This window comes from Varroa jacobsoni, unplaced genomic scaffold (genome assembly GCF_002532875.2).
Source record: "Varroa jacobsoni isolate VJ856 unplaced genomic scaffold, vjacob_1.0 scaffold_771, whole genome shotgun sequence".
Taxonomy (NCBI): Eukaryota; Metazoa; Arthropoda; class Arachnida; order Mesostigmata; family Varroidae; genus Varroa; species Varroa jacobsoni.
Genome location: NW_019213673.1, coordinates 6513 through 23047, shown reverse-complemented (window position 1 = coordinate 23047; position 16535 = coordinate 6513). Strand labels below are relative to the sequence as shown.

Here is a 16535-nt window from a genome sequence, read left to right as displayed (position 1 = left end):
AAACCCCGTCCGTTAGTACCTGAGGGTAGATGATGGCCCAGCCCACACCTCATTTGTGTTGTCCGGCACTTAAAGAAACGCTACGAGGACGAAAGCAGAAGTAATAAAAAAAATCCAGAGAACAGAATCCCACCATAGGCGCCGAAACAAAGTAACAATTTGTGAATTTTATTTGCAGTGCCACGAGCGGCGGGTAAACAAATTCAGCGACCGCAATGGGATTACTAAAAGAAAAAGGGCGCTTCGGACAGATAAGAAGGATCCCTTAGACTTAGTTGGCAAATTGGTCCTCCTATAGTGTCCTGTAGTAGTGTTCACCACGATTCAGCCTTAAATGAGAATTCAAGGCGTTAATTGATAAAGAAGGAGAAGTCGCCAAACCGTCACGGGGAAAAACATCCGCGATTTAAAAATAATAAAATTATGTTCCTTTGACTAATAAATGACATGACTATTAGGAAAACTAACACTGTGATTGAGCTTAATTTTTTTCGGGGTAATGCTCAGGCAGCCGTTTCGTTTCTTCTCTAGGTAAGCACGTTTCCTAACCTATAAAAAGTACTTATACTCTACGTCTGCTTATTGTAACAATTTTTTTTTCTCCCAATATTAACTACAATCCATAACGGGAAATCCTCTTTCACATATATTTTGTCTATGTGCCTACGATTGATGCTCAAAACTTGGCGCGTCTTCACTGCGCCAGCTTCGGGAGAGCTTTTTAGTAGCTAAACATGAAACATAGAGAAGAAAATGTGAGGAAGAGTGAATTTTGTTTTGGCAGCCATTTGTATTTCATATTTACGATGACAGACTGAACCGAAATGGCAGCTTAGTAGCGCGTCTACGACGGAGCGTTTAGCTCGCTAGCCATTATTGATTGCACGAGTTCGCATCACGATCAATTGTACAGCCATAAAGATTTGTATTTGATCGCGGTCTCTCTACATTTTGCTTGGTCATTCCTAGCGACTTGTGCTACGCTATGTCAATTTTTACAACAGATAGAACGGACGTCGGCGTAAATTAAGCCCTTTCAATTAGAAAAGCATCAATACTATTAAGAAGAGGTTGATGATACGATGTTATAATACCAGTTAAAATTCTAACTAAAAAAAAAAGTTGTTTTTTGACAATGACAATCGAGTCGTGTACTTAGCACTGAAGTGATACTTCCAATAATATTTCCCAACACATAGTTTTTTTTTTTTTTTTTATAACACAATTTAATATGGCCTTTTTTAGAATCAGTATATATTAAGTCGTTACATTGCTTCGTGGAATCAATACTTGAAGGAGTCTAATGTTTTACGAAGGACCATTGACGCGTTTCCTAATTGTAGTTATTAAACTTTAGTGTAAATCTGACCATATGTTTATAAAATAACAACCTAGCGCAAAAGTCTATTCGATTTCATTCCAGTTTCTTCATCGCGTCTTAGCCTATTTATAATAATTAGTGATTTAGAAGAGACGAGAAAGACGCGAGCGCGCTTGCGGAAGCGACTTAATACTTTTTTTTTTTTTTTTTTAAGAGTACCTCATTATGACTTGGCGCAATTGGACAACTTCTGCCGTTATTTCTTTGTCTTTTATGTTGTCGTCATTTCTCAAAATTTCTCAGGTACAATGCCGGCAAAATGTACGGTTTCGGATACCCCTTAGGCTATATATAGATCCCAAACAGATAGGCTTTAGGCTAGGACTATTTGATTTTTCAGAAACGAGAATCCCTAATTGGAAAGCTATTCTAAAGACATATAGAAACATTTTTTACTCTATGTAGAAACTCAGTTACTCTATTGCATGTAAGAAGAATATTTTAGCTAGCTAGAAGAATAAGGAACGTAAAAACGGAATTATATAATACAGGACAAACATGTGTAGATATAGAAGACGCTTGAAAGGCGAAGCCCCTTTCATCAACTGTAAATTGAGGTATACGTTTAGGTAGACCTCGTCTTGTTATTATAGTTAGTTTACGTCGGTAGACAACATTTTCGCAAACGAATATCTCTACCTAAAATAGTATAAAGTTCGATAAGTATTCATAAAGAGATATGACGGACTCCTTAAAACGAGCACATTCTACTATATGGTCAAAATAAGTGTGTTTATATCGGAGAATATATAAGAATATCGGAGCTCCGCGGCAGGTACTGGCGCAGGGCCTCAAAATAAGTTCGTACCTTATATTTCACAATGGCATTTCTTATATTTTCTGAATAAATATGAATTTCATTTAATAGAATTTTTTTTTATTGGTCTTATTGGTTTATTTTTTTTATATTAATAAAGATGTTAAATGTTGAATCGAAATTGGATTAGCTTTCAAAACGTCGTACAATTTTCTCCATGAATGATCATTGATACAAATAGATAGAAGTAATAATAATGTGGCCTATGCGAATAGTTGCTGATATGCATCAACAGTATCCGGCGCACATTTTTCTTTCTTTTTGAAAAAATTGCCGGTTGTTTTATTGTTGCATCGTCACATGGAGTTCTTAGAAACGCATTTAACAACCTCGCCTACCTCTCATCATGGGTGCGCAATTCTTCTGGCCGTTCATAGGACAACGCTACATCAACAGATGGATCCACAATCCTCAATAGTAAAGAATAACTAAAGATAATCTCTTGTGGCCACCCAATTGGTCGACGACTTTCGTTCAAAGAACAAAGGATTTTCAGACAAACCACTGGATTAATGTGGTGGTAAATAGAAAAACAGATACTCGCTTCTTCGGAAAATACGGGAAATGGATTACTAACGGATGTTGGTCAAATTTATCATTTTCTAAAGCTGCCAGATGCCAATAAATACGTACAACGTGGTATCGACCAATCAGAAATAAAGAAACGTCTCTGAAGCTGAACCGCATTAGAAGCTTTCAATCGGTGATATGATAATAATAACACGAGACCTTCATGTGTATTCCGCCGATACCGCGCGAATATTAAATTCACATGCTCTTCCTCCGTAGATGTCAACAGGTTTTTATATATATATATATATATATATATAATGGTAGTTATGTGTTATCAAATTTTATTTACCTTTGTCTATAGTAGTCAAAAAGTCCATATAAATAATCAACAACACAAATCCCAATATCAGCGATATTATATAGAACGAGAAAACATTTTGTGGTCCATGGATCTTTTTTATAAAATAAATTTAAAAAATGTCTTAAAAATGGTACCACAAAGCGACGAGCGGTACAGTTCTATAATACCTGTTTGTACCGTCACGGTCATGAAGAGCTCTGCTTCCTATTAAATCTTTGGTGAACCCACGCACGCTAAAAAGGGTGGTCCCTTTAACCCGCTCGTTCCTTTTTCCTCGTTCGTATTCCTCATCGTACCTGAAGCAAATTTCCGCCCTCTGATCCTTAGGTTCGTCTCAGGAAATTTGATCAGGAAAGCTATTTAGCAGGATGAAGTTTAAGACTGGATCGCGGCAAGATTGTTAAGCATATTCGTAAGGACGCTCAGCTTGGCTACCGTAAGCATCACCTTCCCCTTGGGCGACAAGTTGAAAGCTTCCTTAAAATCGAGGAACGCCGATTGCGTGGCGCGACCTCTGGTCCTCCTAACCCTATCTAAACCGGCAGGTTTTTCATGCATAGTCTCCCAAGGATTTGCATTAGCTGTGGCAGTGCAAAATCTTATTGAAATAGTTCGTATTGTATTGAGATTGTTTCTCGTCGAGCTACGACTAAAAAGGGCACCCGCCATGGTATTGCATTCTTGATGCGAACATCTTCAAGAAATAGTCTGTAAAAGCTGGGGAGCTTATTGGGTACAAATGGCCTTTGACAGTGAATATTGTTCGGTCTACAGCTTTGCCCTATTTCTGGCTACGTTCGTCGCATATATATTGATAACTAAACTAATAAGTGGCTACCGAAATGAGATCGGTTACCTAGCAACCGTAGTCCGTGTGCACGTCTTGAAGAGCCATATTGCAGTTCGAGTTTGGCTGCTTAAGGCCGGCGTCTGAGTCATCGGCAATATCCAGAGAAGGGGCAGAATTTAAAGATGGCGCTTTCATTCCGCTGACGAGCTTTTTTACCAGACCATACGTTGATTCCAAATTAAACGACGAAACATAAGCTGCTACGAGATTTATTCGCTGGCTACGTAGAAAAATGACCTTATTCACTATTAAGTACACAGTGAAGTCGCCTATTGTTTTGTGATTGTAGAAAATAGAGATGTATCTATTGGGGCAGACTTGTCCGTAACTTCCCAATGCCGGACAGGGCATATAACAAAAACGCAGTAAATTAAAATGACTAGTTGCACGAAGCAAGAAAATGTTTAGGCTATCTAGGCCTTCCGAAGAGAAAAGCGTGAGAGTCACAGCACAGTGATAGTTCCACTGTGTAATTCGTAGCGTTCCTTTAAGATCGGGCCACGCTGTGAGGTCTATGACCGTCCTTGCTAGCGGCGGCAGCGGCGGCGGCGGCGGCGGCGGCGTCGATTCAGGATGTTGCATGCTGGACCCGGCTCTTCAGTTTTCAATACTGCCAGTCAATGCTTCACGAAGTCCTCGATAGTTGGGCAGGTGATCTGTCGGCCTACACCGCTTCGTGTTGTTTTTGTCATCCGTGAGTTGTTAACGGTAGTTTAATTTAGTGATATTTTTGAATATGATCCGGCTGCTGTAACGCTCAACTTGGGTGTCCGGTCTAGTTGGCTGAACTTGCTTGTTCAAGCCGTCTCGGGTTGTTATCATCGAAGGCTGTTGGTTGAACATCTTTTCACTCCCGCTGCTATCGGTTGTTAAGATTAACATGTCCAAAAAAAGCTTTGCTCTTCGGGCAACGTCGTAGGCACTCTCCCTTGTCTCTCGAACACTGAGCGCTGTGATATGGCAATTTCTTGGTCCACTTTCTTTGCTGTAATATTACCTTCAGCTTTACAACGTCGGCCGAAGGAGAGGAACGGGGTAATTGTCGTATGCGAAAAGACTCTATATTTTGCTGATATATTTGTCCAAATTCCATGAATTCAATATAACTGCCCTGGTGTTGTTAGTACGCTCCTATGCCCCATATACGACGCTGTCGCCGTTCATTTTCAGTGTCGTACGAACGTTGGGCTGACTGGCTCATTGTTAATGACGTGTTCTTAGGAAAAATTCCTCTCAGCATGGTACCAAGGATTTGCCCGATGCTGTCGCTTGCCAAAAAAAGCGTTGAAATGGAGACACATAAATGGATCGTTTGCTCACTACTATGTCTTCTCATTTCTCTCGAAGACGGTGAGCTTTACGGAAAAAAAAAACGTGTGCGGACAGAATTTCGTGGCGACGCGCTTCTACTGACGCGGTCGATGATTTTTCTCTACATGTTACTTTTCTAAATCCAAAAACTCACCGTATTCGATAAATCTCTTTATTTGCTTACCTAATTTCTCGTGTGAGCCTTTACCAGCGGAACAGCTTTTCGTATGCTGATTGAGAGCTATATTCCTAGGTGTATATATTAACTTTATCGATAATTTCGTTTTAAGTTAATTTTTCTTTTGCTCGAGGCGTGGAACGTTGCAGGTCGTTGATGGTGGTCGGCTTGGCAGAGAGAGAATCTAGTCTCAATTTTAAAGTTGGTTGAAGCAAATAGTTATGAGGCTCTGTCGGATTATTGATAAGGATTCATCTATCCAGACTTCCATTAGCAAATGACGCCAGCTGAGTAACAATCGCTTTAAGAATATTTGAGATGGCAGACAGAGTTCTAACTGGAAACGTTGTGTCTTGAGTAGATGGCTAATACGTATACGTAACGTGATACATACCATATGGGAAATAACATACTTTTAAAATACTTTCGCCGGACCGTTTACCATCATTTATCAGGGCTTTTCACCATTGTTTATAGAGACTGAAGCCGCTCAGGACTGGTAAATATAACGAGTATTTATGCTGTGTTAAGGCCATCTCACCACAATTGTTTTAATAAGAACCTTTCGTGAAATTCATACACAGTCTCCTGGAAATGCCGTGCGCGTACAATGGCGCGCGGACGCCATCTGCATAGTGGAGCATCTAACAAAACGTTTCAAGAAATATTCAGACAATTTTGCTCAATTAATTTAGTTAACTAGACTACCGTCTTCTACCTAGAGTAAGTGTCTTCCCTACACGCTACAGACTTTGCCCCATGATCTATTAACAAATAACTCACCTTCGTTGGCCTATTGTTGGCATCAAAATTGAAGTGTGACACTTCATCCTTTTTGGCCTCATGCGACTGTTTAAACTGTATCTCCTCCTCTGGTACACTCATTTTAAACTTGAACTAATGACAATATTATGCAAATAACCACCAGTCTGTTCAGCAGTTCAGACTCTTCGGCGTATGTCACCTTAAAAAAAAACTACGACACGCGCTACGGCGTTTATCGTAAAATTTCCTCGACTGCTTCTGTAGTGGACAACACATGAACCTAATTTTTTAATAATTTCATGAATCTTCAGATGTAGCTACTCCGTGCTAGCGAACGGTAACTACTTGCACCAAATGCTGGACTGTGTAGACTTAGTCCCGAGCACAGTTCAGCTACGGCGATTGCCGCCGTCCCTAGTAGTCTCCAGGGCGCCCGTGATAGTCAGCCCAGATGTCCTACTCACACGGCAAACAATTAACGTGACGTTTTCAGTTACCACTGCTGCTGCTGCTGCTACCGCCACTGCTTTTGCAGCGCTTAAGTTACAAAGGCACGTTATGAAAACGAACAGAGTCGGAGAACTTGCTTGTCTTGAATCGATCCCGTTGCTCCGTCACGTGCTCGATATGGCTGCACGCCCAATGAATAGGTGCATCTGTGCGTCGCGTTTTGACCTTGTCAGATCTTGAAGAAAGTAGAAAAGTTCGCTATGTCCAGAACGAGTTTCCACAGGCTGTAAGGTACAGCAAGCAGTGTGTTATCAAAAAGGGAACGATGATGCCGTATGCTTTCGACCACGACGATGCTGCCCAGTGTTGAAACGATTAGATGCATTAATTAATAGCTGAGACATGTGCCTGGACGAATGCATTAAACTGTAAATAAAGTGGCCAAAATGAAGAAGTCAATCGATGTTTGTTTTGGTTAGGCCGGCGCACACTCGTGTTACGATGACGCGCTTTTGATTACAACCCTCACTGAAGTACAGCAATCTACGAGAGACAGCTCGATCGGAGCCTCAAACGTTAATGGTAAACATAACACTGAATGAGGCTGGCCTAGATCGTTAGACGCATAGAATAGTTGTGCCTTCAGTGCAGAAAGATAGTCGATTGCAGTTATTGCTGAAGAAATCGTCACGACGCTGTCTACCATTTATACACGCATTATACGGTTAGGTCAAAAGGAAGGTAGCTAGGTAATTCCTGGGTCCCATTTTGACTTTTGCCGACATCAAATATTTCGGGTCTTAACGCAGTGTATGAGAGTGGAGCCGCTCGTCAACTGCGGCTCATCTCTAGGCAAAGGCACTACAAATAAATGCTTCGTATTGGACGTTAGACATGGCTGATTCTAAACACTATATAAAATTTGTCTTCGAATTCAAACATAAAGCGCCACCTATTTGTACGTTTAGCAAACTAATGTTTTATCACTGTACTATCACGGTAAGCACCAAAAGAGCTACAGCCAATTTAGGACAGCCTGCAAGAACAAAGATCACGTGTATCAACAGCGAAAGGCAGAAACTGGAGACGATGGGCAGGGCTAAACAAAGCCATTGACCATTGCGTCGTCTCTCGCATTGATCTCAACACATGTCTGATCGGGTCAAAGAGTCGGCCGGTCTCCAACCGACTACTGCGAATCTCGTCGAGCTTCGCTAGATTCTGTCATGCGCCAACACGCGTACGTAGGAACTACAAAGGGTGCAAGCAGAACAGATGGCGAATCAGGTTTTTCGCTTTAGTAGACAGGTTTAGAGAAAGCAACTGTTCGGATAGCAAAATAACTAGAGTATCGCCATAGAGCGCAAAATACCGAAAGGGGGAAATGGAGCTGCAAGGGTAAACGGTTTCTGGTGGTAGCGTTGCTCTACGAGAGTGGAGAATCTTTAGTTCTAGCGATTTTTATAGTGGAAAAAGATGGATTAAGCCGATCAATGGCACTCTAGATTGGGCATCTTGCTCAAAAATGAAATTCTATCTAACACACCATAGATTCTATTATGGCAAACGGAAAAAAAAATACAAAATGAGCGTAAGGTAGAGACAACATGTAAGAAATGGCGAGATAGGGGACACTTCGAATAACGGCGTTGATTCTCTGAGACTCTACACTGAGGAAGCGCGGGGGAGTTGATATATGTTTTCTATTTCAATAGGTTTTCCACGCACTTAGTTTATCGTAGACGAGAACAGTCACTGTTGGCCTCAAGCGTTAGTCTTTCACAGTCTCTCACAGTCTGACTCGTCAACAGAATAGGAAACGACAGTGTAGATTGGTCACACTGCCTTTGCGTATCCGGGTTAAAATTGTTTGTTAGTGGTCCGGTTCGTGGCAAGCGGTTCGCTCTTGTGTCATCTTTAAGCATGTCGATGCTGTTGCCGATGTTTGGGTTGCTAATGGGGACGGCATTACTACGCTTTGTGTACAACAGCCATACGGGATTGGCTTTGCAGACAACGATTCAATACTGATTAGAAGTGACGAAAATTATACGTGTTTTAACTTGTGAAACCGCTAAATGTTTCTAGGTTGCCATAAGATGGCCGCTTGTACACGGCTATTTACAGCTATTATTAGGAAACCAACGTTTCTTCACCGAAAAAACCTCATATATGAATCTCGGAAATAGGAAAACTTAACACTGATACTACTTGAACAGCGTACCGGTAAAGGAGGGCGCTCATGAACATTCTGCGTTGATAACCTCGAATCACGAACGTAGGAAAGGCACCGTGCAAAGCTTTGAAACTACGTAGACAATAGAGACACATAATGCAGAATACGAAGGTCACTTTGTTTAAGCCTTTCAAAAAGTATCCTGAAAAACCACGCGGAGGAAATACGTTAATGAGCGAGGTAAAAAAAAAAAGTAGCGATAGTAAAGAAAAAAAAAAGATCTATAGAAAAGATAATAATTTTGAAATGGAAAAAAACTAATAACACGAGCAAACACGACGCTTTCATGCTTGGTGCTACGACCATAGTCATAACGAAAAATCGCTTTGTAAGCCATAGAGCAAATGGGGAAAGCCTAACCCAATAAATTCGATCACGTTTTTTTGGTTTTGGGATTACCCCAACAACAGCGGTTTGCCTAGAACGAATCTGTTCGATGTGTGGATTAAACGAACGTATACAAGTATAACTTCGAGATAGTTATTAATAGACAGTCGGCGCTAAACTGCTTCTCAGGCTCTATAGGATCAACGCTCACACTGTTAACAGCCTCCGCAAGATACAAAATAGTGTTCGAAAATTACAGATACGAAAGGTCTTGCTAACAGAAGGACATGAAATTTAAGTTTTATATGCCTTTTCACTAATTCGAATGAACGACTATTGTGATAATTTGATTCCGCGATGAAAATAAACAACATGTTACAGGTTGTATCATGAAAGTTTTGCGCATTTAGCCCTTTTCGGAAGATGAACGGGATGAATGCAGATGCTTTACCAGGTACCCAGTAGAACTGATCCTTGTTTGAGTTTTCTTGATATTAGAATAAACGTTTGTTATCGAACGTTTTTTTCGTTTAGCTTCGAGAAGAGACAGATACAGACGGGTCGGTAACTACGTTTTTGTAACCTTAGTTAAGATACCGTATTTCATTATTGCGTTTATAACACTATTAGTTAACACTATTAGTCACTATTAGTGTTAGTAGGGAGTTCGATTGGGAATAGTAGATCCCAACTCGGCGTAATCTAGAATTCTGGTTAGATTTCAATGGATAGATTCCATAGATTTCAGCCTATGCGGCGGTTTTCACGAAGGGTGGTGTGAGTACCAGCTATACTTAAGGTTAGTACGTTGCACAAAGCGTAATAATCTGAAATCAGTACTTTAATAGCGAACGTTTTTAGAAAGGAACAACCGAACGATTTAGATCTGCCTGTCATAGCGTTGATTTAGAGAAATCTACCTTAGAGTTTTTCTAATTGTTTTAAAGTGTTTATGTAGATCTTAAACGTCCTACCATTGTCGAGCCTAACCTAGGATGATTTTAATTAAAATGTCGGAAAGATTTGCTATAACTTGAGCTCGATGAACGTGATATTTCTTAGGTCTACGGACGGACTACAGCATCTAGTCTATGCTCAATTGAGTACACTCGATCGAAGAGTACTAACAGTTGTTTGGCATGTAAAAGCGATTTTAATCTATCCTACACTTATCCCTTATGCATCGTTAAAGCGATTGGCGAATATTCTTAAGCAGCTGACAAACGAGGCTGATGTGAGACTGTCGCAAGCATCAATACTTTGTCGTTTCTCGAAGCTAACACTTCCACCACCCTTTGGGGCATGCCTCTCGTGCAGTGTTGCACTGTCTCAGTTGTCAGTGAATTTTATTGCAACACACTGCTTATTTTTCCTTGGAAATTTGGGAATTCCTGTTTTTTTTTCCCGATTGTCTAGACATTTCGATGGGAGTAAGGTCTGCCGTGTTAGCAGGCAGCAGCTAAACGCCATTGACAGCAAGTTGTCTAGGGATACTCCGAACCCTGTGTGTGACAAAGCGCTCCATCATGCATGAGGATGTAGTCATCCTCTACAAACCGCTTCCGCGCCTTAAGAGGCACGCTGCTCTCAACATACTCTTGCTATGGTTGTATTTCCTGTGCGAACTGTATCATTCCAATGCCCTTGTCAGACTTGCCCCCATCATAACTTTTGACGGATGTTCGATTTTCGGTACGACTGGGTTTTCGGAAACAGCTTTGCCAACGCGTATAATAGGTGTTTTGCCAAGAAAATTCATCGGAGAATAGACTCTTTTCCGGTTTTCAACAGTCCTATCTTTCACTTGATTGGCCTGTTTCCCTCGAGCAGTCAACCGAAGAGTCTTAGCAAGCTTAACCCAGCCTTTTTGAGTCGGCGGTGAAGCGTATTTTGTCAACGCACAGAATCCGCGGCCTCTCAGTCTGCTTTGGAAAATACTATATAGGATGAGTTTATTTTTCTAAGTTTGTGATTAATCACACGGCTTCTTCGCTTTGTAGTACATCTTTGCGATATTGGTACCGATTTGACGCGGCGACAGCGGAATGTTTGCCCTTAGCTTTTTAGCAATACTGGCTAAGAAATATGAAACATTTTAGCAGTTTTGCGTTGTCTATATGGGTTCCGATGAAGCAATCTGCTAATCACCGTTTTCTGCTCTTCAGTAATATTTGGTCTTCTTCCTGTTTCGGCACTTTGTGTACAGAAAAACGCAAAATCACCAGAAAAAAACGCTCGAAGCAATCAAGTTTATCTAAATACCACTAGTTGGGCGCTCAGCGGCGACAACAGTCGCGTAAGACGACGCCGATTGTACACAGCATGACACGTTAGCACAAAGTGAATTCTGGACTCGTTAAAACCCAATTATAGTCAGCCATGGCTACCAACGTAAAATACGATCTATCAGCCATACATATCACATTATATGTCATCGGTTTTCTGTCAAATATAATCCGTAATAATAATATAAATAGATCCTTTATCGACATGTAGGGTGTAATCGGTCTAAAGTGAACTAATGCCATTTCCATAAGCCAAAAGTCGTGTGAAAATATCTCTGCACAACAACATTGCGCAATTGGGCTTTGAAGTTGAGACCATTCAACTGAGCGCCGCTTCTAGTTAAACTTATCTCGGTCTGTAGTGGTGGCATTTTTAAAATGATCGCCCGATGCCACGAAGCACATGTGACAGACCCACGAGCTCTGTTATGCTATCAGAACAAGATCGAGATGTAATACCGCCTCTCTCTCTATAACGAGAAAAACTAAATTTTTAAAAAATTCTAATTAATATTGAAGAACTCAAATCGTTTATATGAAATCTAAAACTGCTTACGCTGCCACGAGTTGCGTATATCAATATAGCAGAGTTACGGGACCTGTCCTAGCTCATTACGTCCGTGTACGTTCCTACAAGTTCTATTACGAAAATAATATAGAGCACATTATTTCAATAATTCCTCAACTGTGACATCATACACTGTAATCGTGCATCGATGGCCGCTTGGTCAGAAGACAAAGCGGAAAACTGTAATTATTCTGTTTTAAAATTATAGCGCAGAGGGCTTTTTTATTCGAAACCGATTGCCTACGGTTTTGCCCATTCCTCTTTCCAAAACTCTACAAGCGACATTGATGCGGTTGTTGTCCATATGGATACATGTTGTTATAGAGCCATACTCGGCTCCATCTTCTTTGTTTACAATGATTGGCACGCCCCAGATAATGAGGCTATCTCGTTGGCCATGTACTGATCAGTTCCAAGAGTGGACTATTTAAACCCGGAAAATCTGCAGGCCATATTTATGACTTGCACGGATATATTGACCTGCTTCGAAGGACTCACCAAAAAACAGTTTTGGGTTTTCCAGCGTTTGCTGTGACGGATTTGACAAGGACAACAACATCCTGGATTATACTCCGTACCGACATAATTATTTTAGCAAAAAGCAGCTATTATTTAATCTCTTCGCGCCCAAAAAAATTAACGAGGTAATAAGCTTCGTGCGGCACATCAAATAAATAGTTTACAGTATCCTAAGCACAAATAAATAGTACACAGCTGCAATAGTAGCGGAAACAGATTTCAACGCAGCTCAACAAGGGATCCATAATGTCCATAGTCATATAGAAGAAATCTTCTGGATTGCTTACACAGCTTGTTGCTAGTGTCAACGAAGAGCCGATAGGGCAAATTCTATTCCTATTTTAATCGACACATTCACCGTTGTGGTCCTAACCAAAATAACTGATTGCCCTATTTAGGCGATGAAACTATAGTTTTCCAGTGGCATAAAATGCTTGCACGTTAGTTTACAGAAAAGTTGAAAAACGAAGCAACAAAGAAAAGTAACCACTATTTTCTCATATCTCAAAAAAAAAAAAAAAAAAGATAGATACACGCCGACATCGTAGGCTTCATGACGAGGCCAATACATTACGAGGGAAGATACTTTTCCAAAAAAAAAATAGCTGATAAAACTTCCGGAAACGATATATGCAGAATACGACACTCTCTTATCAGTTCCTAATGATGATCGCACATAACCAAAGACTAATTTGTTTTATGCACTAGACAGGGAGAGAAATCGATGTCGGAATAAAACTGTGTAAAACTATTATGAACCATTTAGTCTTCCTGTCGTGGATGCTATAAAAATAAATTTATCTTAGGATTTGAAAGCTGATCTTGGCAGTAAAAAGGAATAATTGTCCAAGTTCATTGCAACGACAACCTTTCGCGTGTCCCTATCAATAGTGTGTATTCAATTAACTGGTCCACTAAAAGTCGGATGACAGGTTATAGAATATTTAGTAATGTATACGGAGTGTTTATATTATTAGAGTTACCAGCCAGCCGCCTATACTACCATGATAGGACAAACCTGACTATATGGGGGCATTAATAATCATTGCGCCGATACATGTTACACAGACATAATAGTACAGCCGGGATAGTATACGCTTATGCTAGAACCGATGTACTTCAGCCATTAAGGTTTAATGATAAAAATAAGAGAACTCATAGGCTCAGCCAGTTTAGTGCGGGCCTAATCATATGTGACAAAATCCAGGCGGAGGCGCTTACCAAATCTAAGCTGATTAAAGCGTAGTTGAACAGTTGGATTCATTACAAGCAAATTTAGGACTTATGAGTTCTAGGCCCGTTAGAATTGTAATATGAATATATATAACAATAACTATAATATCATAAAACATAAGGGCTTCTTGGAGATTCGCAGGAGGTCCGTTGGGGAACACAGGGGACTGTTTTGAGGGACTTCGTAGTAACGAATGCGCCACATTGTCAAATTAAGAAAGCAGACAACTTTTTCCGGTTGCTAACTTTTGTTTGGCGGCGTTTAAGGTAATTATCTACTTATTCTGACTCGTTTCAATCCGGTTAACTTAGTTTCTGTGTTACATTTACAAGTTGCTTTCGAGCGGCGTTAGACATCAGACAGACAATTTTTTTCCATAAGCATTTCCATAAGTATTAGAGGGCTGCTGCTTCGGCGACATTTTGATCCGAACTTGTTAGTTCGGATCAAAATGTCAGAAGCTGTTTCGTTATTCACTCTAGACCAACGTTCTCAAATTGTTTTTTAAGGTGTGATTCACCAATCGTTGGCTTTACAGATTCGGATTCGGTCTGAAATATCTGAGGATGGGCCAATACTAATAGCACGCACTTGTGATGCCATATATGAACGGAAAAGCATCACCGAGCATTTAAGTAAATTGAAAGTACATATCAATTTGTTATATTGGAAAAGTCCTTTATTTGTACACAGTTGTCTACTGAGTTATTCAATCGGTTAAGAATATTGCGTCTCAACCGTAAACTGCATTTCAAAGTTCAAATCGCCCTTTTACCGCTCGCGTTTTTTTAAGCTATGATTATGTTGTGTAAAGAGCTTTGCCTAGACCTTCGCCGCTAACGTGTTGCAATAGAGAATAGGAGAAAGATTTACATCGATCAGATTTATACAGCCAGCTTCTATATTACACAAGTCACCTGGAAATCAGTACCTGGCTAGCTCAGTTTCCCTTCTTCCTTTTCAAACCAGAAGCCTATGCAATTGCACGCGTTACGTTACGTCACATGGGCACGTTAATTGACTGCGATGCCAGTACTGACCTGAGCTTAATTTATTTACTACGTTCCAAAAATTACCTATACGATGAGTCAGCAGTGCCTGTGACTCGAACTGCTATGATCAATTTAGTCGTTCCTCTGGATACCTATATTTGTCTAGTGGATGCGAGGCGATAGAAAAAGATAACATCACAGAATCTAATTCGAACGTTGAAATACTATTACTTCATGCTTGTAGATGACGCAGCAAGGCACGTATTGAAGTGATGGAGCTGTAATCGTTCTCCGTCACAAATCGCGTGCTAAATGTTTAGAACTTACCAAACATCGAAGATCCTTTATTGCCGTGTAGAACTTCGGAAAATAGATTAAACTTATCTAAAAAAAAATATAATGGTACTAAACACACCTTCATTAGACGGCATGATTCGAAACCTATATCACGAAATTTAAGTCAAAAGAGAATTCGATCGACTTACGTCAACAAATCTCGATAACTTCAAGCGAAGTCTTACGAATGCTTTCTTCCAGCGACCGATAGCGTGTTACATCTTGTAAACAGTTACGTTGCATACCTGAATAGCTATTTGATAGCGTTGTGTATAAGTCTCAAACATATTCAAATAGGACATAGCCGTGCTAGCGGCTCATTAAGGTCTCTCTCAACTCTTTGATTCGGATACCTGGATACCTTGGATACAAATCATGAAAGTTAACACCAGAATATTGCCGGTAAACTAATGCTTTGAGTAAAAACTGCTCCGGAATATCACTCTGTTATAAACACTCACTGTACATATCTGCATGACGTTTTTGGTATTCTCGGCCGGTCGTTCAAGGGGGGCTAAATAACAGACGTTTGTACAGAAAGGAGAGCTCTATAAGCATAAACAGAAAAACCGAGACAAGGTACGGCTGTTTGTTTGTCAACTACATGTCACTTGGTCTATCGGTTGCTGGGACACTGATAGTTTGAACTGTAGTTTGCTTTAAGCAACACCAAGCCTTGAAAGCTGTTTTAGAGACGCCGTAATAATACCGGAAGCGGAATACTCTTTAACTGCGGCAGCATCATATAGAAATGATTGATCAATTAGTTGACCTCATATGAATCGTGTACATATTCTATACGATAAAGCAAATCAGACTTTTTTCAGCGCCATATTTATGTATACAAAATAATGCTTACTTATGGAATTGGACCACTTTAGGACAAAAACAACTTGTTTCTGATATAATATAAAGTTGAAAGACGTAATTTTTCAGTTTGCTTCAAAGATGATACTTCCATGGACACCGTTGATTATCGGTATATTCTTACCCACAGTTCGAACGAACGTCACACCGACAAGAAGCAGACTTCTCTAATTGTTTAATCAGTTTAGTAATGCTGTTACGGAAATCATTATGGAGCTTTTCAAACAGTCAGGACAGCATTGATTTATTTATTGTTTATCTGATAGCTGCACTTTTAGTAAATATACAAGCGATGCTGATCCAGAACCCCTAAGCGCATCTTCTGAAACTTTTGTGTTCAATTGTAATCAGACGCAGAAGTGCTACTTTTCAAATGAACTAAATCCAAGCTAGATGAAATCGCTTCAATCTTTCTTCGGCTACACCGCTGACAGGACTGTAAATAACGCTAAACGTGAGTTTATCATGGCGCCTGTCAAGCCAGTACCGTGTAGGTGTGTGGGAAACCGGGCTGTCCTCATTTTACGGCCGGCATCCTCGACTGC

The 16535-nt window shown here is 40.3% G+C and overlaps 1 protein-coding gene across 2 annotated transcripts in view; it reads right to left on the bottom strand.

The window, feature by feature from the left end:
- The window catches only part of LOC111263500 (scavenger receptor class B member 1), a 58658-nt gene extending 51982 nt beyond the window's left edge, over positions 1–6676 (bottom strand). For both annotated transcript variants that reach the window (XM_022838613.2, XM_022838614.2), the window contains exon 1: positions 6195–6676. In XM_022838613.2, the coding sequence (XP_022694348.1) occupies positions 6195–6296 (102 nt within the window). In that variant the 5' untranslated portion in view covers positions 6297–6676. The remainder of the gene's footprint in view (positions 1–6194) is intronic.
- Positions 6677–16535: the final 9859 nt, after the last annotated feature.